This window comes from Xyrauchen texanus, chromosome 36 (assembly GCF_025860055.1).
Source record: "Xyrauchen texanus isolate HMW12.3.18 chromosome 36, RBS_HiC_50CHRs, whole genome shotgun sequence".
NCBI classification, from domain to species: Eukaryota; Metazoa; Chordata; class Actinopteri; order Cypriniformes; family Catostomidae; genus Xyrauchen; species Xyrauchen texanus.
This window is the reverse complement of record NC_068311.1, coordinates 13713137-13738606: the sequence shown is the minus strand read 5'-3', so window position 1 is coordinate 13738606 and position 25470 is coordinate 13713137. Positions and strand designations below refer to the sequence as shown.

Genomic DNA, 25470 nt, shown 5'->3' with positions numbered 1-25470 from the left:
CCTGGTTTTTCAGTCAGATTCTCTCAGACACACCAGAATGAGGCTTATTCTGCTGCTAGGACTGCTTACCTTCACATATGCAGCTGAAGGTAAGAATTAACATCTTAACATTTCAGATTAATAATGTTTTCGATAATGTTTCCATGCTTAGCCTACATAGTCAAACTGGTTAAATTGCAAGAATGTGGGATTAGAGGAAATATTTGAAAGATTATATATATATATATATATATATATATATATATATATATATATATATATATATAACATATATTTCTGTGTCCTCTTCCTTTTGTCAGAGTCTTGCATTGAGCGGTGTGAAAATGGTTTCGACGCCACCAAGAACTGTCAGTGTGACTCCATGTGTACTTACTACAAGAGCTGTTGCAAAGACTATGAGTCCACTTGTCGTATTTTAAGTAAGTTTATCTCACGCAGGTTTAAGATTTGTGCATATTATATAGGCTGATGTAGGATAAAGAGCCCATTTTCAAACAAACTTCGGTTATGAGTTGCTAGAAATATCATAAAAGCCAGTAAAACCTGTCAAGAGTAACTTGTAATAGTCAATGACCAAACAAGGTGCTTGAGAAACTGTTCTTGTTGTTGACTCACAGCTCGTGGAGACACCTTTCCCTTTTATCCTGAAGATGATGAAGAGGAATCAAACAGCACAGAGGAGTCCATCAGATCCAGATCACAGCACAACATGATGACCCCATCTCCAGCAACCTTTGCAGAAATATTAAGCCTATTAACAACAACTACGCATGTCTTGGACTCAAAGCCAGATGATAAGACAAAACCAGTGATTGCCACTGCTGCCACTCCAACTTCTAGATTAACCTCCATTAAGACTTTAACCCCAACCAAAACTGAAAACCCCACCCCAACAAAGGCTAAAGACCCTGATGCTGAAGTCTGCAGTGGTAGACCCTTTGACTCCTTCATGCAGCTTAAAAACGGCTCTATCTACGCCTTCAGGGGTAAGTGGGTTACAGTAAACAAATCTATAGCAGTTAACATAATTATTATTTATTATACAGAGTATACGTAGACTTTCGTTAATATAAAATAATGCAAATTACAAAAGGCAGATAGAAGACTAAAGTACAATCTGTGTATAATAATAGGCCAAATATATTAAATAATAATGAAGACAATACAATAAACAATAAAAAGTACAGCTACTAGAATCTTATGATGGTTTAATGTTAACTCTTAACTACTGTTGTTGTACCTATATTGACTTAATTTGTTTGAATTTGATTCGCCTGAATGTTGTGTGGTATGTATGTCCCCAGGAGAATATTTTTTTGAGCTTGATGAGAAATCAGTGTTGCCCGGGTACCCAAAGCTCATCCAAGACATCTGGGGAATTAAAGGTCCAATAGATGCTGCTTTCACTCGCATAAACTGCCAAGGAAAGACATACATCTTTAAAGTATGGAAGACCTCACACTTATAGGGATAGTTCACCCAAAATTGACAATTCTGTCATCATTTACTCACACTCATGACAAACCTGAATGTTAGGCAAATATCAGTCACCATTCACTTTCATTGGATTTTTATTTGTTTTTTTCCATACAATGAAGGTGAATGCTGAATAAGGTTGTCAGTCCCTAATCTTCTGCCTAACATCTCCTTTTGTGTTCCATGAAAAAATAAAGTAATATAGGGTTTGGAATGACATGAGAGTGAGTAAATGATGACATCATTTTCATTTTGAGGTGAACTAACTTTTTAAATTTTACAATTCAAACCATTGAGAAATTGAAGTGTTTATTTATTTATGAAATTCAAGAAATGTTTCTCTGTACTACTGGCAATGGAATAAACAGTTGCATCAGTAATCTGAAATAATGAGTTTACTATATTATATTATTGCCAGGGTAACAAATACTGGAGGTTTGATGAGGGTGTATTAGATGAGGACTTCCCACGAAATATTTCTGTAGGATTTGAGAAGATACCAGACAATCTGGATGCTGCCTTTGCCATTCCTGCTCATAGCCACCATGGGAAAGAGAGGGTTTATTTTTTTAAAGGTTGGGCCTTACTTAAATTCATTTATTCATTTAGATTGACATTTTAAGTAATTGCTTGTTTAACTCGCTTTATTATTATTATTTTAATAATTATTATTATTACTCTTATTCTTTTTAAACACTATCTATATAATGTTTTAATGTATTCTTATTTTTTATCTTTATTATTATAACCTGTGTATTTTTTTATTTAGTATTTTTATTATTATTTTTATTGATTGTTAATTCATTTTTTGGCACTGCTGTATTGCCTGTTAAAACCAATGGAATAGAACATAAAATAAATGTATTTTTAATGTTAATTTAACTTGAAATCTTACTGTTTAACTGTTTCTAGGAGACCAATATTACCAGTATGATTTCAGGCACCAGCCATCGCATAGGGAGTGCATTCAATTGTCATTGAGATCTCCTTCAGCACTCTTCAGAAGATACACTAACATTTATAATGACAGATGGTTTGAACACTTCAACCAGCTCTTCGGTGGAGGTAATTATTTTTTTAATACTATTTAACTGAGAAAGCTTCTGTAATACAACCTAAAATGCTTTTGTCCAGCCCTAAATCATCACGGTGACCATCACTTCATCAACAAAGACTGGATTGGCATCAAATCTCCTGTGGATGCTGTGCTGGCTGGCAGACTCTATGTCACTCCAAGATGGCCCAGCAGGAGGCACCAGGACAGGCGGGATTACCGGCGGAACTGGGACCAGCAGTGGGATCAAGAATGGGGCTCCAGACGCAGACAGAATAGATCTCCATACTGGGAGACTATGGCTGAGAGAGGCATCGGCATTGGACAGGAGTTCACTCAGAGGTTTGGCCAGGACAGGTGGAGAGACCAGGACAGACGCAGAGATGATTATCGTAGGAGGAATGACGATGATTATAACTACAGGTACAACCCTTCTGAAGACATAGCCTATGACATACTGCGCAGGAGCCAGCCCTTACAAAGCGTCTACTTCTTCCAAGGAGGTACTTCACATATACCTTTCACAGCTCTAGAATTTTTGAGTGTTGTGTTATACTCAAATCTCAATCTTTCTTCTTTCAGATCATTACTATCGAGTAGATCTGCGAACCAAGCAAGTTGACTATGCAAACCCTCCATACCCGAGACCTATTGGCAAATACTGGCTTGGCTGCAAAGACACACCAGGGGCAGAAAAAAGATGAGTCTGACTGCAAAAGACTGGCATTTATTAGTATTTATCATGTCATAAGACGAGCATTTGTGTGGTCTAAAAAAGGCATCAGCACAACTGTGATTCTGTTGTATGTAATCACAGCCATGCTGATATTTTGTCATTTCTTTCTTTTGTTTTTTTCACCATTCAGTTTATGTGGATTATGTTATCAGGAAATGAAAACATATTTAATGGATGGACCAAAGAGATCCATTTGGATAGCCACACGATCTACACGGTCCAATTTGAAATCAATGACTGTGTGTGTTTTTACCTCAGGACCAGGTCAATGTTACAGTTAGCAGCACAATCAATGGGGACAAAGTTCAGCTTGTAACCTGTATTCCTGATTGTTGCATTGATTAGTTCTCTGTTGTCACCATGTTATTCCATAAATATATCATCTGAACTAGGCCTATACAGATGTGGGGACATTGAGAATTATTCATTTTTATTGAGGACTTGCATGAAGCAATTTAATTGTGTTCTGTACTGAGGGTTACAAAAGAAGGCAAACTGCTCAGGCTACAGCCATAATCTTTACCTCTTTTACTTAGGAACAGTAATGCATTTAATAAAAAATCAGTAATTCTTTTTCATGTGTTAATTCATCATTCCTTTTCAAAGCACATCATATTAAAGGTGCTTTAAAAATACAATTTTGATGAAATGACATGAAGAACATGTCCTATTACCTGTCTTATCAGACATAGGTGCCATGAAATATCACACCAGTCTTTGTTACACTAGGGCTAGGCTATGTACTGTAAACAGCGGGCCATGGCCAGAACAATTTGAGCCATTTCTGCCTGCTAATAATTCTGTGCGTTAACAGGGCAGCGCATATGGGCAGCAGGAAGTTTCTTGTTTTATGGATGTCTATGGGGGGGATGCTTCAGTGCGTTGAAATAGCTCATCCCATTATGAATTTGCCACCTGTCTGCTAATCTTCAAGATGTTTTACACCTTGTAAATTTTTTGCATCAGGTAGGTTCCAGTGTCTGTAAATGAAGACTTACTGTCACAACATAGTTGACCATTATGCTCTCAACTATGGTAAAAGTGCTGAGGTTCTTTTATCTCAGTAAATAAAAGCATTTCTGCTGTTAGTTTGTGTGAGAACACTATGTTACTACCTTTGCTTTGATAACTAACATCAAAGTAGGGCTACTTGTACATGGTCAAGCAACCAAGTAGCTTGCACACATTAAATTACTTTCATGTTTACTTTATTTTACTTATTTTACCTGTGACACTGAGCTGCTCTTCTGCACCATCTCTTATTGCAACAGTCTCCAAGCATTTTAAAGGAATAGTTCACCTAAAAATGAAAATTCTCTCTTCATTTGCCTCATGCCATCCCAGATGTGTTTGACTTTCTTCTGCAGAACACATATTTTGGAAGAATATTTAAGCTCTGTAGGTTCGTACAATGCAAGTGATGTTGATGCTCCAAAACGCACATAAAGGAAGCATCAAATTAATCCATCAGAATCCAGTGGTTAAATCCATATTTTTAGATGGTGAGAAACAGATCACTATTTAAGTCAATTTTTGCTAGAATGTATTATCCCTGCCCTATAGGGGGCATATGCATGAAGAATGTGAAAGTTAAAGTGGAGATTGACTGAGCAGGGAGGAGAATTAATAGTAAAAATGGACTGAAACATTGATCTGTTTCTCACCCACACCTATCAAATCACTTCTGAAGACATGGATTTAACCACTGGAGTCATATGGATTACTTTTCTGCTAACCTATGAATTTTTGAAGGGTTAAAAATTTTGGCACCCATTCTCTTGCATTGTATGGCCCAAAAGAGCTGAGAAATTGTACTATATCTCTAATGGCGGTTTGGAGCTCCAGCCCCTTTTTGAAGAACTGACTGCAGCTATATCCTTTTCAAGTATCTTGCCCTGTGTGAGGGCGGTGATTTGGAAAGAGAGGGTGTGTCTAATTCATCGGCTGGGATCCCTTGCATAGCATCTCTTGGTCCAGTACATTGGCAGTAGAAATAACTGCCTTTACAAAAAATCTTTCTCACTTAAATTGAAACTCTTTGATTTATATTCAGCACCATGTCTTTTATAACTGTATAATTTCTTTTGAAAGTTATTAACAGAAATGTAAGTCCAAAAAGTCAAAAGTGTTTTTTTTTTACCTTCAGCACTGTAAAATGGTGTTTCTTAACTGCTTTGCTGTCAACAATGTCCTAATACATTTCCTGTCTATGTTTTGGCATGATTCGTCTGTTCAATGTGGTTGATTGCTCTCTCCAAAGAAAATATGGCACCTAATTGAATATATCCACATCACCCCCTATTACTAGTAATCTCTGTCTTGCTGCAAAGAACTGCACAGTACTGATGCATGAAAGAACTAATCCAAGAGCAAGAGATGACAAATACCAAGAAATGCAATTACACAGGAACGCATTAGGAGAACCAGGAAGTACTGTATCTGTTGATCATGTTATTTTTAGGATGTATACCATAATAATTCCCCTCAATGCCATTTTAGGGCAAACTTTAGCTAGAATGTCTTTTAGAGGAAAGTTTCAAATGTAATGCTTTTAATGGAAAATTATAAATTAAAGGCAATTTCTTCAAATGATAAAATAGCAATTTAATGGGAACCATAATGGGAATATATAAACAAAATAATCCCAACAATGCTTTTCTCTGAGATTCAGGGGATATGTATGTATTATGAATGTTTTACATAAACATTCTCATAATTTGGCTCAGTTTCTGCTTGTTCAACAACTGTCTCATTGATAATAATATCTGAGGAGTTGGAAACGCCATCTGACAGAGCCACGGTCTCATATACATGCTCTGCTGGACTGTCTGGCTGACTAATAGTTTCTGCATCTTGTTCCACCAATGATCTTTGCACATCGCTCTCTGGAACACTCTTTAAAATGGAGGAAAGGGGCCTCTTGGGGGTGCTTTTCTCCTGGGGAATGTTTGTTTCCCCCACTGTACAGGGGGAGCTGAGGGAGATATGTTTCCTCCGACTAGGTTTTCTCATGATCACTTCCGCATGGCCTGACCCAGTAGCTTGCTCCCACGCACTGGCCCGTGCTCCCAGTTTTCTCCTTGGAGGCTTGGCAATTGCCTGCCCCCTACCTTTTGGCTGGGTAGTCTCCTCTCTCTGTCTCTGGAGGCTGCCCAGTCTTCGGAGCATTGCCTGGACAGATCCCTGAGAGCTGGACTCTTCTTTAGCCATCTTTGCGGTCTTACCCACAGTCACATATACAGTCGTCAGTTTCTCTGCATCTAAATCCATCTCTTGGCACCCATCGGAGGAGCTCTGTAACTGTGTGTTCTTTCTGGTGTAGGAAAGTCTCCCACCTGGAACAGTGAGGTGAGTCCTTATTGGACCAGAACTATATTTTTCTGAGTTTGAGGCTTGAGGTGTCACAGTAGTAGCTTCTTGATCCTCACAGGATGCATTCTCCCCATTGTTTTTCTCTTCCTTTTTAGCTTCTACCTCGCAACGGTTCCCCTGTCCTCCTTGCAAGGCTGAGAGCATCAGAACACCCCAGGTTTTGGGTTTTCGGGTAGAGCCGGGCAGATCTTGGATTGAGCTGCGGCGTTCTTTAGGGCTGAACTTTGTGCCCTCGGCAAAGGAGACAGAAGGGCGCTTGGATTTGGCAATGCTGGAGGTACGGGGGATGCCAAAAGCTTGTGACATGTCCTCACTGCTGAAGGTTGATGGGTCAGGGAAGAAGTTACACTTAGAGTTCAGCTCCTGGAGCTCTCCACCAGTCACAGTGAGGACATCTGTGAGGGGAGAAGCAGAGAACATTTTGGTTGATATTTCATAGTTTTATTAAAATCCTTATATTGTGTTCTTTTTTTTCTTTCTTTTTCAGAAAACTATAGTTTATTTCATCCAGTTGAAATAAAATTCCATGACTTTGTTCACACAGGGCATCTGAACACAAAATGTTTTTTTTTAAAAATAATTTAATAACATTTTTGTGGTTTTATTTCACTTTGTTACATTTGTGTTCCTGGTCTAAAGTGACTGGCCATTGGGAATTAATGGATTAGAAATCCTAATCCTAATCCTTTAGATAAGCACATACAGTATGTGGATGTGTGGTTGCACACACACAGTCCTCAGACATGAGCACACACAACACACACACTCACACACGTGTGTGTTGAGCGCCCTTTTGTGCATCATCTTTCCATGTAGACTCTTTGAGGAATAATTCAAGATCTACTTTCTTGATTTACTTTCAACATCTACTTATCATATAATGTTGTGTTTGGGCTCGTTTGAATCAGGATTGTCAGCTGAAAGTTGCCATATGTCATTATCTTTGATATAAGTATGCTTCAGTAAATCAATATGGAAAAATGGACAAAAAGGCACTCATGTTTATATTATATTATAAACTTATATTATATTATATTATATTTGTGTGTGTCAGTGGGAATTTCATACACTAATACTCATTGCAGTTTGGCCTCTTAGTGAAACAAATTTGATCATTGAATTTTACTAATTTAGACCTTTTCAATTATATCTGAAACAGGGCTATCTCATATTTTTTATGTTTTTACCAACTCTCAATATAACTGTTGTGATAGAAAATTTGCTAATTAAGAAAAAGCATTATTTAAGAATTGATAGGATAAGCTTAGATCAAGCAAATTAGCAACTTGTTGTTTCTCCAGAAAATCCCAAGGAGAAACAAATATAGAAAAAAATAAAAATAATTGTTTTTATATGTAGACGGGGCTATATAGAATGCTGAGCTCTAAAACTACTTTAATATGGATAACATAGCTCAAATAAATTGGTCTTTGCAGAAATGTACAAGAAATGTTTGAGTTCATATTTAAATGTTTTGATTGCAGACTTCTGAGCAAATTATTAGATATTGTTGAGATTTCTTCTCAAACTCTAGAAGAAACGTATGTGTGACTAGGGTCTTTTTCTCACAAGAAATATCTCAATTTAATCTCATAGCTGTCTAGGAGAAACAATTAAGATGTTAAAGAGATCTCATTTGCGATTTGTCTTTACTTTGGGAACTTAACAAAGACAACCAAGTACAATTACCAAGGCAAAAACCTAATTACACCTGTAGTTCCACAAGATAGCACGATAGTAAAAAAGAGGAATGCCAGAATGATAAAGAGGAAGGTGAAGTATAGATGTAAAGTCTTTTACCTTCCCTAGGAGGTTCGCAATAGACAGCCTCTCCTTCATCATCTGTTTCAAATGAATCAGTCACCCAGCTAGAGGAAGGCTGCTCAATGAAGCTGTGGTTAAATGTGAGCTCAGGATCATGATGAGAGACTGGAGACACAAAAGAGAACATTGTCACTCCATTTCTTAGAGTACAAGAAAATGGAGTACATTCACTTGCATTGTTTAAAGGAGGAGGCCTGAAATAAAATCCCAAAAATCTTAAATTCTGTTTTGATGAATAAAGAAACTCTGATACATCTTGGATGGCCTGAGGGTGAGTAAATTATTAGCACAGGGTGAACTATTCCTTTAATTCCATTCAACAAAACACAATGTACCTTTTATATGTGTCTGAGTGACAGCTGCATTCGGTAGAGATTCTGAACAGATATGCATACAGAACAAATACATATGTCACCTGTAACTCTGGGCAGAGCAGATGACCAAAGGGTATTACATGGCATGGCTGAACCCATGTTGGCCAGTACAGTATAAACATGATGCTTCATGCGTACTGCAGGGCTTCCATCTCCAACCACCACTCTGGAGGACACATTTTTGCTAAGGTTAGTTAATTTACTGTTTATTAAAGTCACAGGTACAACAAAACATCTAGAAATGTTTATTTCATCCCCTTAGTGATACGCTCATTTAAAATGACACACACACAGACATGCACACACAAATAGGGCCAGAGATCTTTAAATGGGATGGAATCTCCAAAAGAGGGTAGGTTTTTTCCAGAAGGGGGCGGGGTTACTCCAAAAGGGTGTTGCACCAACTCCAAAAGGGGGCATCACTTCCACACATGGTTAGGGTTAGTGAAAGTGTTAGGTTATGGGCTCCCTGTATCTTTGCTGGGCAGTTTGAAGCTCCTGCCCCTTTTTTAGAGATCTGCCTGCAGCTATAACCTTCTCGAAACTTTTGCTTTTACATGATGCTTCTTCCACACCACTAGGTGTCAGTGTAAGTCCAATACAAATGCCATATATGATAGCGCAACAACAAATAAAACAATAGTGAATGCACCGTTAAAATGAGGAACACATACCCTTCCTTGCTTTCGACTGGACCTCCGCAACAGCAGCAGCAGAACAACAGGGCAAAAATTAAAATAAACAGGGGAACCAAAAGCCCAACTAAGAGACCTGCTCTGCTACCTAGTAGACAAACATACATACAGAAAACTTATTATGGATAATGAGGATAGCAGCTGCATTAACCACATGTAGTGTCTGCACATACTGTTTGGGCAAGCCCCTGTGGTTGGATGGCAGGCAATATTCCCACAGTCACAAATGGAAGAGCAGTTAACGCCATACAAGTGGCCAGGACATGTGCTGTTACAGCTACAACAGAGATTTAATTATAATTAACACTCATTTAAATAAAAGTTTAGAAAGGCACTCATTTTAAACCAACATAAAGTCACAAACAACCTATAAATAGCACTGTACCCTTACCTCTCACCCTGGAAGCCAGGGAGACAAATGCAACTTCCTGTCACATGATCACAATGGCCGTGATAGCAGATTTTACACAGGAAGTGACAGCCATCTCCGTAAGTGCCATCTGTACAAGGTTTTTCACATCTGCAGCGAGGGAGAGGCCCAAAATAAAGTTGGATAAAAATAATGGGACGTCACTTGCACAAGCACACTTTTCAAGCAGAACATTTTTAAAAAAAATATGTTTCTTGGTTCCAAATGATAAACCAATATAGCATTCAAAAAGAGCTATATTTGGTTGTGAAAAGTAAGTGTATCATGTCCAATGTGATGAACTACACTTGTGGTTACTCAGCAAGTGTATCTGTGTGAACTTGAGGGGGACTTAAGCACATACACTATTTGTGATTGCAAAAATGGTTAGAAAAAACATTAAGTTAAGGTCTATTTTATAATCCAATGTAATGGTGCCACTGTAGTTTGCCACATTATATAAGACAATAGGATGATCCTTTCATGCAATTGACAACAACAACCATTAGCTGGATCCCAACAGATCTGTACCTTGGTCCAGTCCAGCCAGGGTCACAATGTAAGCACACTCCAGTTTCCGGATCACACGGGTCCTTGTTTCTGCAAAGTGGGCAAACATCCCGGCAATGATGGCCATAATAACCATCTGGACAGCGCTGATCGCAATGAGTGCCATTCCACCCTGGTGCACAGGCATCACACAGGCCGTCCAGTATAGAGCAAGGTCTGCCTCCCTCACAGTGTCCACAGCTACAATCACACACACACACACACACACACACACACACACACATACAATGTTTTTGAAATTGATGATTTGGACCAAATAATAAAGAATAGCGGCCAATAAAGTGCCAAACATAGATGGGAACTCCTTCAATACTGTTTAAAATGCATCCCAGGGTATATATATATATACATATATTAGGGCTGTCAATCGATTAACATTTTTAATCAAATTAATTACATGGTGTCCCGATTAATTAATCGCGATTAATCGCATATACAAATATTTGCTAAGAAAGCCCCTCATATAACAATAACTCAATATATAATGATTATACATATTCATATCAATATATAATTATACATAGTTATCTTTAAATATTAAAAATTATATATATATATATATATATATATATATATATATATATATATATATATATATATATATATATATACACTCACCTAAAGGATTATTAGGAACACCTGTTCAATTTCTCATTAATGCAATTATCTAATCAACCAATCACATGGCAGTTGCTTCAATGCATTTAGGGGTGTGGTCCTGGTCAAGACAATCTCCTGAACTCCAAACTGAATGTCAGAATAGGAAAGAAAGGTGATTTAAGCAATTTTGAGCATGGCATGGTTGTTGGAGCCAGACGGGCCGGTCTGAGTATTTCACAATCTGCTCAGTTACTGGGATTTTCACGCACAACCATTTCTAGGGTTTACAAAGAATGGTGTGAAAAGGGAAAAACATCCAGTATGTGGCAGTCCTGTGGGCAAAAATGCCTTGTTGATGCAAGAGGTCAGAGGAGAATGGGCCGACTGATTCAAGCTGATAGAAGAGCAACTTTGCCTGAAATAACCACTCGTTACAACTGAGGTATGCAGCAAAGCATTTGTGAAGCCACAACACGCACAACCTTGAGACGGATGGGCTACAACAGCAGAAGACCCCACCGGGTACCACTCATCTCCACTACAAATAGGAAAAAGAGGCTACAATTTGCAAGAGCTCACCAAAATTGGACAGTTGAAGACTGGAAAAATGTTGCCTGGTCTGATGAGTCTCGATTTCTGTTGAGACATTCAGATGGTAGAGTCAGAATTTGGCGTAAACAGAATGAGAACATGGATCCATCCTCCGATGGCTACTTCCAGCAGGATAATGCACCATGTCACAAAGCTCGAATCATTTCAAATTGGTTTCTTGAACATGACAATGAGTTCACTGTACTAAAATGGCCCCCACAGTCACCAGATCTCAACCCAATAGAGCATCTTTGGGTAGTGGTGGAATGGGAGCTTCGTGCCCTGGATGTGCATCCCACAAATCTCCATCAACTGCAAGATGCTATCCTATCAATATGGGCCAACATTTCTAAAGAATGCTTTCAGCACCTTGTTGAATCAATGCCACGTAGAATTAAGGCAGTTCTGAAGTGTTCTGAAGGGGGTTCTGAAGGGGGTGAAACACAGTATTAGTATGGTGTTCCTAATAATCCTTTAGGTGAGTGTATATATATATATATATAGACATTTTCAGATAATTAAAATGCATTACATTCTTGTGGCAGAAGAGTTAATCATTGATAAGACAATACAAAAACCCGCTTTACAATGCAGTGTATTGTTTACTACCATATTATTGATCATAAGTCAATCATTGGCATACAGTTCACAGCAATCCATTTCACAAGTGAATTTGTCAATCAGTTGGAGATTTATTATGAGGCCTTGTTTAAGAGCCCGTTAATTTACACCTGCAGCAGATATTCTTGTGTAGCGTCTCGGTTGTGTTGCATCATAAACATAAAATGTTTAGGTCACTGTTTCATGTTAAATATAGTTTAATACTCAATCTTTTAAATACATCTTGAGATCCCTTAGGTCGCATTTGCGCTCCTTCGAGTGTTTTGAAAGCAAGAACGTAACGCATGTTTGTGTTGTTCGGCGGGACTATCTGACTGTTTGAACAACTGCAGGAAGGGGCGTATTCAGAAAGCTGTTTTAAAAACAACGTTAATTTTTGCAATTCCGTCCAGTGGCGCTAGTGTCGCAGAAATGACATATTCCAGCTTTAATTGTTGAGGCCACTGCCATTTTTTTATCTTTTTACATGACGTCACAACTGTTAAGTCAGAGCTTTTATAGAACTCAGAGGTCACGCCTTATTACAACTTTACGAAGACGTTAACGCTTTTTACATGTTTTTCTCGTAATTACGGTTATTCTGACATGACGTAACTGGACCATCACATTGCCCTTTCCTAATATTTACCTCTTCTTACAGCCGCTCCCATAATTCCCACTGCTGCATGGCTCGTTGCAGAAAGGGTCCTTGTAACCCGAGTGGCACAAACAGACTCCAGTTAGCGGGTCGCATTCAGCATGTTTTAAATTACAATTGCACCGGCGGTCGCAGGATGGACCCCACCAACCAAGCAGGCACTGACAGGCCCCTGTGTGCTGATGGCAAGGAGACAAATAGCAGTTGCAACGTAAGCTGCACTTTTGACCCCAGAAGCCCTCGTTACAAAAGCAGCGGCCTGTGGCTTGGTCACAGGTGGATGTGCCAGGATAGCACTGGCAGGCCATTGAACAAGTGGATGTCCACCATCCCTCCTCACAAGTGCAGTTGCCAAAGACCGGGTCACATTTTCCATGAGGTCCACATTTGCAGCTGTTTTGGCAAAGGTTGCCCCAGTGGCTAGGCAGACATGAGCACTCACCCGTGGCTGGGTCACAAACACCACCAGGGTGGCAGGGGCAGAGCTCACGGCAATCAGGCCCCCAAAATTCAGGAGGGCAACCTGCAAAAAAATAAATAAATCATCTCAAGCATTCTCTTTACTGAAACTTGTGTCGACTTGTTTAACAAGTAACTTTTGAGGGGGAACCTTTTTTTATAAGGGGCCAAATTGTTTGCTGTGGTGGAAATGATGCCACAACTGTGATTGATGGAAATCATACATTACACACATTACATTTTGAAATAGCTTGTATTTATTTCACTCTTTGTTTGGATCATCATATTTCAAAAAATTAAATAAATTGTATTTTATATCGGACAAGGCTTGTTAAAGTCCTGTTAAAATGTTTAAAAGTCTGTTTTAATGTGCCCTTCAAATAACACAAAGAAAACATTTAAAATATTTTAGTTTAAATAAAAAAATCAACCCCTGGGACACAAATTTGCCTTTTAAAATTGTTAGTTCATGATACCTAATGCATTAACTAATGCTATTGAATAGTACTGATATATTTAATCACAAGAGCACAAAATTGCTAAAGCAGAGCCCTGAAACAAGAAACCTGTTTTCCCAATGATGTACTTACGGGTTTTGCACTGGTACCCATAAAATCCAGCCTTGCAACGACAAAGTCCTGGGTAAACACACACTTCATCCAGCAGACAGGCTCTGTCCCCCTCACAGAGTGCTGAGAAAACAGTCAAGAGACCACGTCATAAATGATACCTGAAATCACAGATAAAATCATAGGAAAACCACACAAAACTGCTGACATCTACAGACTCGCAGGAAACTGTGCCATCAATAAAACATTTGTATTGAACTACCTCTACAGCAATGACATCAATACTCACGAACAGTGCATTCATCACTGTGCCGTTCCCATCCAGAACAACATGTTGGAGAATTCCTGTTAAGGAAATACTGTATTCATTAAACACAGTAGGCTCCAAAAGTGTGAGACCACTAGTGAAAATGCTAATTTGTGTTTTACAAAAACAAATGTAGCTTAACAATTTGACTGAACAGTTTATATACATATATTTAACATAATATATTATATGTAATATGTACAAGTTATACACATATTACATTATGAGAACATTATATTAAAAACATATTGAATCTACAAAAATAGAGTATACGTACTGAGAATATGACAGAAGACATAAACAAGCATTCTTAACATTAATAGTACCTGGCATTGAGGCAGACGTTCTTCCCTGTTGGAGAGAGTTTCTGAGCTGAGCACAGACCACACATTAGCATCAGTCCAAATGAGGTCAGAAAGGTGTCCATACCCTTTCGTCTCAGTGTCAAGGAAGGAACCGTACCACCAACCAAAACCAGACCCCTTATCCCTACCACAGGACCAGTACAGTACTTCTGGAACAGAAAAGACCCAGTTCTACTCTGTCTTTCTCTCTAGCCCCTATCTTAGGAAGTCTGTAGAAAATGGGCTTTCCAATTCCCTTTGTTTCCTCTGCAAGTTTCCTGAGGAAGAAAAGTCAGCTTCCTCTAATTCAATAAGTCACTGGTTGTTTAAAGACAAAAATCAAGGCCCAGAATTCTAGGGGAGGGGTGGGGTATTATATCTCGACCATATCTCGACACCAATTGCTCTCATTCATACACAGACATACTAACATGAATTTAAAAAAAATTAGCATACATGCTATCTTTAAGTGGCCTTTTTTAGAACAAAAAGTAAAAGGAGGAAGACAAGTGCATCAACCAAAATAATCACTATAATCTTCACAGGTCAAAAATCACTCTTGCAAATTGGACAATAACAACTCAAGGATTTATTTAGTCTTAAAGCACTTGTTGGTTACAAATGTTCTTACAAAAATAAAATGCATTAAATACGCCAGTTATTCACTTTTAATTCAGCTATGCAGGGCAGGTTCCAAAGGTACAAAGATTTACAATATGGATGAGTCACAGACAGAAAAGAAGTATGAAATTACTTTTCACTGACTTAAAAACATACGGGCACCAATTATCACTAATTTCCTCTGGAGGAAACACAGACTTCCTTTCTATCAGGGAACACCTAAAGAGTCATACATGTACTCCAAGTGGACCTAAATCATATAGACAGAGTAAATGCAACTCTCTGGACAACTAAAATCAGAACATTTAGTTTACAGTTACAGTAAGTGCACTGACACCATAGCTAACAACCAGACAATTGGCTGAGGATGGCAAAGTGCTGGCTCATTAAACAGATAGAGCAGACAATAAAAACTTGATTTACTCTTAAAACATTGCATTCATATTCCAAAGTATCTATTGCTTTTTAAAATCAGGTCAGCATGAGTTTGCATGAACAAATGGAAACAGTGCTCCTCAGCACTAACTTTGTTAATATAATTAAATGTTTGATACAAATCATTTAGTGACCTACTAAATAATTAAAATCACACATGGTTAAAAAAACTTACAAAGATATAATGTTGACTCTTATGTAGGGACAGCTAATGTTTCATAAGAAAAAAGTATTGGAGGAATACTAATACAAAATACTCAAATGCCCCCTTGTGACATAAAAGGGTCACTGTGATTATCGCTTTTATGATGGAAATGCATATCAGTATCTTTGGATAATATCCACATTAAATATAATCTCTATAAAAAAATAACAGCTTAAATTCTCTGTAGCTTAAGAGCAAATTATAAACAAGTGTATCTAGACATTTGTGGTCTATAATGTACTATTGCCAGGTGCATTATGATTATCAGAACACCACAGATCATTTATGTCATTGTATGTCATTTAAGTGCCACCGGTTGCATGAATCAAAATGGCAAAAATAAGGACAGTTTCCAGATAGGTTTTCCAAAGAATCCTACCACCTTTCCCTTTTTTCCCGTTATTTAGAAAAGTAGTCAATTCCCCACTAAACAGCTTATTACAGATAGAAGTTGTAATGACTGCTCAAAAAAACAGAGCAATGTTTTGAACACAAACAAAAGCCACTCTTTGGGGCAGGCAACATACAAAAGGCTTACATATAGTTGACGCTGCAAATTAAACTGGTATAGTAGAAAATATTTAACACAACAAAATGCACACTTCCCCATATATAAAAAGTAACATGTACTATGTGACTTACGGTCCAATATTAACTCAACAAAAACCTAGTGCTAACTGATTTTTTTAAGTGTGTAAAAATGACTGCACAGGAAACAACCATTACAAACTGAGAAATGAAGTTCTTTCAATACATTCTTCAGCCCATTCCCTAGTTTAAAACCTTAGACCCGTTTACACCCGATACACCTGGTTTATTAAGATGCATTTCGAGTGATCGGCTCACAAGTGGTTAGCGCTAAATACAGGTGTAAACTGGGTCAAAAACATTTTGTGATCAGGTCACAAAAACCACATACGAATGTAGTCAAAAACACACATGACCACATTGCATTTGAGGTGTAAACGCTAATCTGTCCTGAATGCAACCCAGACAGCAGCGAAGTGCCACCCTAACCTGTCAATCAACCGCTGATCTAAAACAAGAGTTTAAACTTTGCTGTTTACAAGTGGCTTTAAAAGGAAATAATCATCTGATCAGAAAAATTTAAAAAGCAAATACATACACAATCACAAGAACTTTACGGATTTTCTTCAGTGTGTCTGATATCAACATGCAGTGACACAGATGACAAGCACACATTTGAAGATCAGGTTAATACAGGAAATCGACTAAAATAACATATAATTCCACTTGAAATGTTTCATTTGTGCTTAGATTAAATTTCAGAAGCATCTGGGATTTATTATCATGCAGTAACACTCTGGCATAGTGATTGATGTATATTGCATGAAATCAGAGACCCTCCCCCTTCAAATCCGAACACAAGTGGTCACAGGAGACGCATTTATGCGACCAAGTGTAAATAGCGATGTGTCTCGCCTGACCACATGTGATCGATCACCCGAGACGCATCTTAATACCAGGTCTAAATTAGGTCTAAATGTAAGATCCAAAACATATTTTCAAATCTCCATTCTTTTTTCCAATCAGTGTCAAAAAATGAATCAGGACTCACAGCACAAATGCCTAGGGAAAAAATCTAGGGGGCAAATATTTCCCCATAATAAAACGTTCATTTTTTATGCTATCTCCAACAAAGACAAGCAGCCTCTGGTGAGTGAGAATGAGTGATAGGTGGGGGCTGGTTCTCACGAGGAGTGAAGGGTTTGTGTCTTCTCATCTGGACTGATGATTTCCCACGTGGAGCTGGATGCGGGATATCCGGAAGCCTGGGAACCAGCGCTCTTAGTAATACTGGAGAGCGTCAGCAAGCCAAATCTAAAGGGTTGAGAAGAGGAGATACGACAGATTTGAAATCACTGATAGAAAAATGAAAGAGATGGATTTCCTTTGAGCATAAAGTTTAGAGTTAGACAGTTTTTATTGTTAGCAGATCTAGTTATATGAAATGAGGTTATTCATTAAAAACAGTAAACAAACAAAGGGCGAGGTTACTAAGCTACAGTTCATAGCTAAATGTAATTAAGAAGCTTAATGCTTTCAAAAGAACATGTAGTACCATTATATCAGTGTATCAGACTTGATACTAAATAACATGCATAATGTAGAGATTCTCTTTATAATAGTCGCTTTCTTAAAAATGTGGAGTATTTCATGTTTTTCTTGCTAGGATTGTCAAGGCATAGAAAAGGAATAATCCTCAGTATGTCTATTAACATACCATGCACAGGTGCAGTTTAAGGAGACTATAGAGCACAACCTGCCCCACAATTAAACTGCAAAACATATTTTGTCCGGTAACCTAAAACATATTTTTTCATGTGGTAATGTTTAAATGGTTAACTTATTTTTGAAGTCAAAACTATTATTTAATATCACAGAATCAAGCTGACTACATTAGGTTACTTAAAAGTATTTTTCAGATCAGGTAGAATTTGCTCTGTAAAGTGTGCAATTTTTGCATCATTAGCGACACCAAATAGAATTACAAAAATTACTTTTTTCAAACAAGTCTCCCAAACAAACCTATTTGCAATTGGTTGGCAAACAGGTAGCCCCCCCCAAACTTAAGCAATTAGTTGAGGCACAACTCAAGCTGCTCAACTAAACAGGAATGAGAAGCACCTCAGAACAACAGTGTTTACACTTTTCAGGGTGGCTTACTTATAGTTGCTCAAAAACAACTTTCGCACAATATCGTTTACACTCATAATGTATTTATTGTACTTCGGATTAGTGGCTTAGCCTGTAACTTTAAAGTAGGTTAGTTGTATTAAATTAGGTAGCTGTACTAAAGTAAATTACTGCTGAAAGTCTGTACTGATGTTGCATGAATGCAGTACTCACAGGTTTCTGATGCGGGATTCTTGGGGCCTGTTGTCGTGGCTGTCAGTTTCATTGTTTTCATTTACACTCCTTTCAAACAGTGGACCATCGGTCTCATCTCTGTAACACAACGAACACCCAGTTAAACACAAAGGTGATCACAAAGACAGTGAACTACCAAGGCAGATAACTTTAACTCACGTGCTACATTCACTAACAGGTATGCCAAGCATTTTAGACTTGATGATGGTCCTCTGTTTCTTTATCACTGAGCGTACAGCATCGAGTAAGAAACCTGGGCATCTCTCGTCATTCAGGATTTCCCTATGGAACACACAGATATGTGAAAAGTTCCAATTTCTGATATAAATGGTTAGAGTGCTTCATAAACATCCATATAACCTGTCTCACCTTTGGTAATAGGCAAGCTCCTCTTTCACCAGAAATAGATTGGCCTTCAACTCATTCCTCTCAAAAAGCATGTCCCGTACTTCCTGCTTGGTAAAACACGGCCGATTTGGATCCTTCAAGTCAATGATCATCTTATCTGTGAGGTCAATGGCTGAACTAGTCTGAAGGAGGCAAAGGTGGAATTATATGAGTATATGAGTATGTGAGTACCATATGTCAAATACCATAAATGTCTGACACAGTTTTCTGAGCACAGTAGACGATCTGTCATTTCACAATCACATGTGCAAAATTCCCCCATGGTTTACAATTCCCCTCCAAAGTGATTACATTGCATTTTATCATTCGAAAAATGAAAATAATTGAGAAGTGGTCTAGTTTAGTGTACAGTATAAAAAATACCCCTGTTTTGCACACGTAGGGTTGCTTTTTTGTGTCTGTCTAAGCTGTTTTTCAAGGGTTTTTCTACATAAACATGCACTAGACCGATGTCTTGGACCGCTGTGCCGCTTCTCGCTGTCTGTTGTAGTCTTTGCGCTTTGCACATCTAAATTATTTTAGCCCAAGAATGCGATCAGCCTCAAAAGCCTCTTAAAGGGCAAGATCACCCAAAAATGAAAATTGAATATGAATATTCATCAAAGGTCAAATAGGTTCTAAAAGGTTTAAATGTCAGAATTTTATAATAAAAAGAAAAATGTTTCTAATCTGAAAGGGAGCTGTGTACAGCCATGTCCTTTCCACTACAGTAAGGTCATACATGACCTATATATTCATCATCCAACCAAACAACGCTGAAATGATCCCCTGTGCTAAATTCCAAAACTTTAACCACCCAAGAGGAACATTCAAGTTTCTGTCTAATTATGCCTATGGGAAGTGCACATACACATGAAAATAGCATGACAACATCACCACAGATAGAGTTTATTTGACTAACCATGTTAGCAGAAGTGTGCATGCTGGCTTTCTCCAGCTGTGAGGTCATGCACACTATCTCCTTCTGTTTCTCACACAGGTCAGCCTCCAGGTCGGTTCTCCTTTCCACTGCGCTCTTCAGCTGAGTCTGTAAGATGTTCTGCTTGTGCCTGAGCTCTGAATTTATTTTCATCAGCCGGTCTTGCTGCTCTTGGAGCTGTAGAACAAAATGTAAGCATAGCTCAAGGAATGACCTTTCACTTTCATTGTATGGCTGAAAACAGCATAAGAATGAGAGTGAATATAAGTGATGACAGAATTTGAATTTTTTAGTGTACTATCCTTTTAAGGTAAATAATGACTTTTTTCAACGGACCACTATGTGTTACCGGTCTGACCAGTTTCATTATGAAGGCAAGGTAACATAACATATATAAAGGGAACGTATGTAGTACTACTGTCAGGTTTTAACAATGTAGTAGCTATGTAGTTTAGCACTGAGAAAAATGTAGTTTAGCACTGAGAAAAATAAATACAGGTAACCATGGTTACCTATGGCATTTCTACAGGGTAACTATTTTTAGAAAGATAACATTTCTTAAAGTTTAGTGTGGTTTTTCCAAACCGGCAAAACTTCTAAAACAGATTTTTGTCTACAATCAATTCAGCGAAAAAATTAGCAGAGAGAGCCTCCCTTTACCAACTATCTATAAGAAATAGACTGGTTTTTGCCCAGACATATTCTCTCTAAGGCGTGGTGATTTTGGTCTTTGACTGCACTAATCCTTATCATTAAAATGTACTTGAGTCAAGTGTAAAACCACCAAGTGAGTTGTCATTCTCCACAATTCACTCCCGCGTTCAAACCCTCAAGAGGGTGAATCATGAACTGGGGAGGTCCTTGAAATGTTAAAGGGGTCATTTGTCATGAGAAATAAATATGTCCTTGATATTTTAAGATATACACAAAAACATTATGCCTAATATGTTGTTGGTACTTCGCATGCTGCCAAAACAGCACTGACCCGCCAAGGCATGGACTCTACAAGTCCCCTGAAGTTGTCCTATGGTACCTGGCACAAGACTTTAGCAGCAGATCCTTCAAGTCCTGTAAGTTGCGAGGTGGAGCCGCCATGGATCGGACTTGTTGTTCTAGCACATCTTACAGATGCTCAATCGGATTGAGATCTGGGGAATTTGGATGCCAGGGCAAAACCTTGAACTCTTTATCATGTTCCTCAAATCATTCCCAAACAATGTGTGCAGTGTGATAGGGCACATTATCCTGCTGAAAGAGGCCACTGCCATCAGGGAATACCATTGCCATGAAGGGGTGTACCTGGCCTCCAACAATGGTTAGGTAGGTGGCACGTAACAAATTGACGTCCACATGAATGGCCGGACACAGGGTTTTCCAGCAGAACATTGCCCAGAGCATCACACTCCCTCATCTTCCCACAGTGCATCCTGGTGCCCTCACTTCCCCAGGTAAATGACGCATACATACACAGCCGTCCATGTGATGTAAAAGAAAACGGGACTCATCGGACGAGAAGGCCATCTTGCAATGCTCCAAGGTCCAGTTCCGACGCTCGCGTGCCCATCGTGCCCACTTTCAACGGTGGACAGGGGTCATCATGGGCACTCTGAATGGTCTGCGGCTACACAGCCCCATACGCAGCAGGGTGCGATGCACTGTGAGTTGACACATTCCTCCTGTAACAATCATTATAATTTTCTGTGACTTGTGCCACTATACACCTTCTGTCGATTAAAACAAGATGGGATAACCTTCGTTGCCCTCGTGCATCGATGAGCCGCAAATAAAATCATGGTCAGTACTCCAATGAGGAGTGAATCTTGCATTTTATGGTTACTTACCAAAGACACACATTATTGCTCACAAAATATTTATTTGATATTAAATGATTTGTTTTATGTAAGAAAGCGGAGAACAACGAACAACAATGATACAGATTGTAAAGAGATTGTAAGGCTGACAAATGTTTTGTGTTAGCCAAGACGTCCTCGATTTTAACTGAGTGCTTTTAAGTGATTTTGTCAAACTCTTGCACGATTTTATTCTCTCATTCTTGAAGAAAAAAAAAACAGTTCCACACATGTAATGGCAGGGGGCGTTTGCTCTATAAAGATGGTGGCTAAAAAGTAGAAGAACTTAAAGAGAAGTACACAGAGTTTCATATAGAGGGCCAAAGACAGTATAGAAAAAGGTAATGTAATATTACATTATGACTGTTTTGTTTTATGCAAAAAAGTTGGCTAGTGAACTTCAAGGAAAGAAAAAAAAAGAAGCATGACATGACCCTTTTAAGATAGATTCATACCGCTTCAACTTCTTTGGACATGGTAGAAATCTCCTGAACTTTCGCACGTAACTCATCGCGCTGCTTATCCACCACTTCCTTCAGCTTGAGCATCACCTCTCTTTCCTGACGCTGTGTGCGATCTAGTAAAGAGATTTAAAGAAATACATGGGCACATCACAAAACAATGCTTGCAGACAGTGATGTACTACAAAATGTCTAAAACACAAGTCTAAATAAGAACACTGAGTAGTCTGTGATTGTTATTTCTAACTAAATGTGTACTATCTTTATATACCAGAATTGTGCCATAACATTTGTAATAACTTGTTATTAACAGCTTGTTTTAACAGCATAATTGCAAAATAACAGTGCACGTCATGTTACAATATAAAATAACTAGTATGGTTGTTTGAGCAAACTTGTCATTCAAGTTAATTCTCCACAAATTTACCAACTTCTTTGACTCTGATTTGACAGTAAAAAACAAACATGAATAAACACAATTTTATTCAGTCTTTACACATAACACACAGTTGCTTTGTTTTATATTCCAAGAGTGTAATTACACTTTAATTAACAAGGCATTGCAATTCTACTAAATTTAGGTGTTGCCAATGTCATTTTACCTTCTTTGGAGTGTGTGCATTGCAGGTGGTCCAGAAGCTCCTGGTTCTCTTCCTTGAGTTGAAGCACCTGAGCCTGCAACCCATCTACAGTCTCCTTTAATTTCTGCTCTTTCTGATACCAGTCCTGCAGCAAAACAAAATGCACCATAACAATCCATTCAAACCACAAACAAACAGATGAGGTGACACTGACCACTTCACCATGGCATTACACCAGCTTCAAAATCAGCTAATAACAATTCACAAATCACATACAAACACAAAAGCTCTGAAGTCATTTATGCATTAACATCAACAGGCCCATATACATTTTGTACATTTTGTAAAAATTTATAGTTCCATTCCTGAATGCTGATTGGTCAACAGCCGTGATTTATTCATGATTAAGCACAGCTCTGACCTCTTCACAGAATTTCGAGTTGTATCACCCCGCGGCAACCATTGCTGACAGTTTTTCTTGTTGCCTAGCAAAATTCTGTTTACTGATTACTGCCAGGGACTATATTTTCTGGCAGAAGGATGGCATTTAATGATTTGACTTCCAAAATATAAAATGTTTAAAGTTTTATTATGTGGTAACCATTTTGTTAAAGCACTCAAGGCTAAAATTGTCAAAAACCATGTGGTTCTATAATGCCGATTCTTTTTTTTACAGCGCCTCACCAGGGTATGTAGATGAACTAAACCAATGGTCTGAGGTTATTTATGTTGATGTCATTAACTACTATGAGTTATGACAGCTAACAACTGCACAAGTTGAGCGTAAATTTCATTTTTACTTCAAATAGCACTTAAATGATTGTTGTTCTCCCTCTGGTCGCTCGTTTCATTTAGTTTTACATTGCATATATAGACCAGAAACATACAACAGGCAATAGAGCACAACAATCTGGTTCCGGAAGTAAAAATCCCATTTATTTATCCCAAAGACTAACTCATTTTCCAAAATAACTTATAGCTAAACCTTTAAAGGCAGACCGAACGAGAGCTACGAGGTTGTTCATCAATGGTATGCTTCTGTCGAAGACATCCATCTGCGTTATTTCAACTTTAAACTCCCTTCACCCTTAAACTACTTATATATTTGTACATATCGAAATATTTTTCAATAAACGAAATATATTGTATTTATACTTATTATAAACAACTTAAATTCAATAGTTTTATTTGCAATCCTTCATGGGATTGTAATCCTTGCCCTCATGAAAGACGTAAATACCTTTGTCAGATTTTCAAATATCTTTTTACCCCAAAACAAAGTTTGTGATGTTATGATTCACCTCAGAGCTTCATGGCTTACAACTATTTTATTAAGGATTTTATGAAAAGTCTATGGAAGAAATTAATGGTAAAAATATTACGGCATCCAGATGGCTGAAAAAGTGTGCAGGAACTGTTGCACTGTATTCCTTAATTTTAGAACAGATAGTTCCGCTCCTGGATGCTGATTGGTCAACAGCCGTGCTTTAATCATGATAAAGCACAGCTCTGACCTCTTCACAGGACTTCTATTTGTATCACTCCGCAGCAACCATAGCAGTTATTCTTCTTGCCTAACAACGTCCTACAGCCGTGACTAAATTCACAATAGGAAAAGCACTCCAATGCCTTATTGCTTAAATAAATGGATGGAACATGATATTATTTTAGCTTGACACCAAGTCGTCTAACAACGCAGGTCTCCTGCGCGACGCAACGGTCAAAAATGTATGTCAAGCTCATGGTACACAATTTGGACTGACTCACTAACATGTTCAGTGTTAACGTCCCCTGACATGGTTGATATGTCGGTTTTCGTGCTCTTACCAGACTCTCTGCGCTGACGCTTGTCTCATCGAAGTCCTTCACATGTCGTTTCTTCTGCTGTTGTACCTGTAGCGTCTCAAAGGCCTTCAATAGTTCCTCTTCTTTACAGGTTTGAGCTTGATTTCTCGCAGCGAAACTCTCCAAGAGCTCCAACACTTTCACTATGTGAGACACCAAACCCTCCACACTCGCCTTTCCGTAGCTGTCGATGAGTTTCTCCACTTCTGATCCCACGACTTTAGCGATTTCATACACATCGTCCACTGTCATGGATAAAAACGTCATTTGGAAACATGAATATGTCTTGATCGTATCGTTTTGGTTTTGCTCGACGGCGACCTCGCAAGTCTCCATATTGCACATGAAATGGGCTTGTAATAAAAAGCGACAATCGAAAGTCCTATATTTGTCCAGTTGCAATTCAGCATAAACGCGTATCTTTAGTTTCGCTTCGAAACGCATACATTTTTGCTCAACATTATTTTATAACAGCATTCAGAAAAGCCACGCGACCGTTTGGTTGATACGCTCCAATAAACCAGGAGTTATAAAGGTGACACATCCATTCAGTGTTAAACATTGCATGTCCTAACTTGAAGATCACACCCACAGCACCAACACGTGGAAGAATTA

General features: G+C 38.3%; 3 protein-coding genes across 3 annotated transcripts; 1 reads left to right on the top strand and 2 right to left on the bottom strand.

Annotated features, from left to right (window-relative positions):
- The first annotated feature begins 1 nt into the window (after position 1).
- Positions 2-5540, top strand: vtna (vitronectin a). Its single transcript, XM_052107773.1, has 8 exons — positions 2-89; positions 300-419; positions 618-986; positions 1305-1444; positions 1895-2051; positions 2389-2541; positions 2611-3033; positions 3113-5540. The coding sequence occupies exons 1-8, from the start codon at positions 38-40 to the stop codon at positions 3232-3234; spliced, it is 1536 nt and encodes a 511-aa protein (XP_051963733.1). The 5' UTR covers positions 2-37; the 3' UTR covers positions 3235-5540.
- Positions 5541-5846: 306 nt separating this feature from the next.
- On the bottom strand, positions 5847-14847 carry scarf1 (scavenger receptor class F, member 1). Its single transcript, XM_052107772.1, has 11 exons — positions 14621-14847; positions 14277-14332; positions 14009-14110; positions 12951-13482; positions 10472-10690; positions 9923-10051; positions 9705-9808; positions 9511-9619; positions 8878-9002; positions 8439-8567; positions 5847-7033 (listed from the first exon to the last, which is right to left on the bottom strand). The coding sequence occupies exons 1-11, from the start codon at positions 14719-14721 to the stop codon at positions 5952-5954; spliced, it is 2688 nt and encodes an 895-aa protein (XP_051963732.1). The 5' UTR covers positions 14722-14847; the 3' UTR covers positions 5847-5951.
- Positions 14848-15215: 368 nt separating this feature from the next.
- rilp (Rab interacting lysosomal protein) lies at positions 15216-25470 on the bottom strand. Its single transcript, XM_052107409.1, has 8 exons — positions 24838-25470; positions 23032-23155; positions 22424-22545; positions 20101-20295; positions 19161-19321; positions 18951-19073; positions 18771-18869; positions 15216-17741 (listed from the first exon to the last, which is right to left on the bottom strand). The coding sequence occupies exons 1-8, from the start codon at positions 25297-25299 to the stop codon at positions 17612-17614; spliced, it is 1416 nt and encodes a 471-aa protein (XP_051963369.1). The 5' UTR covers positions 25300-25470; the 3' UTR covers positions 15216-17611.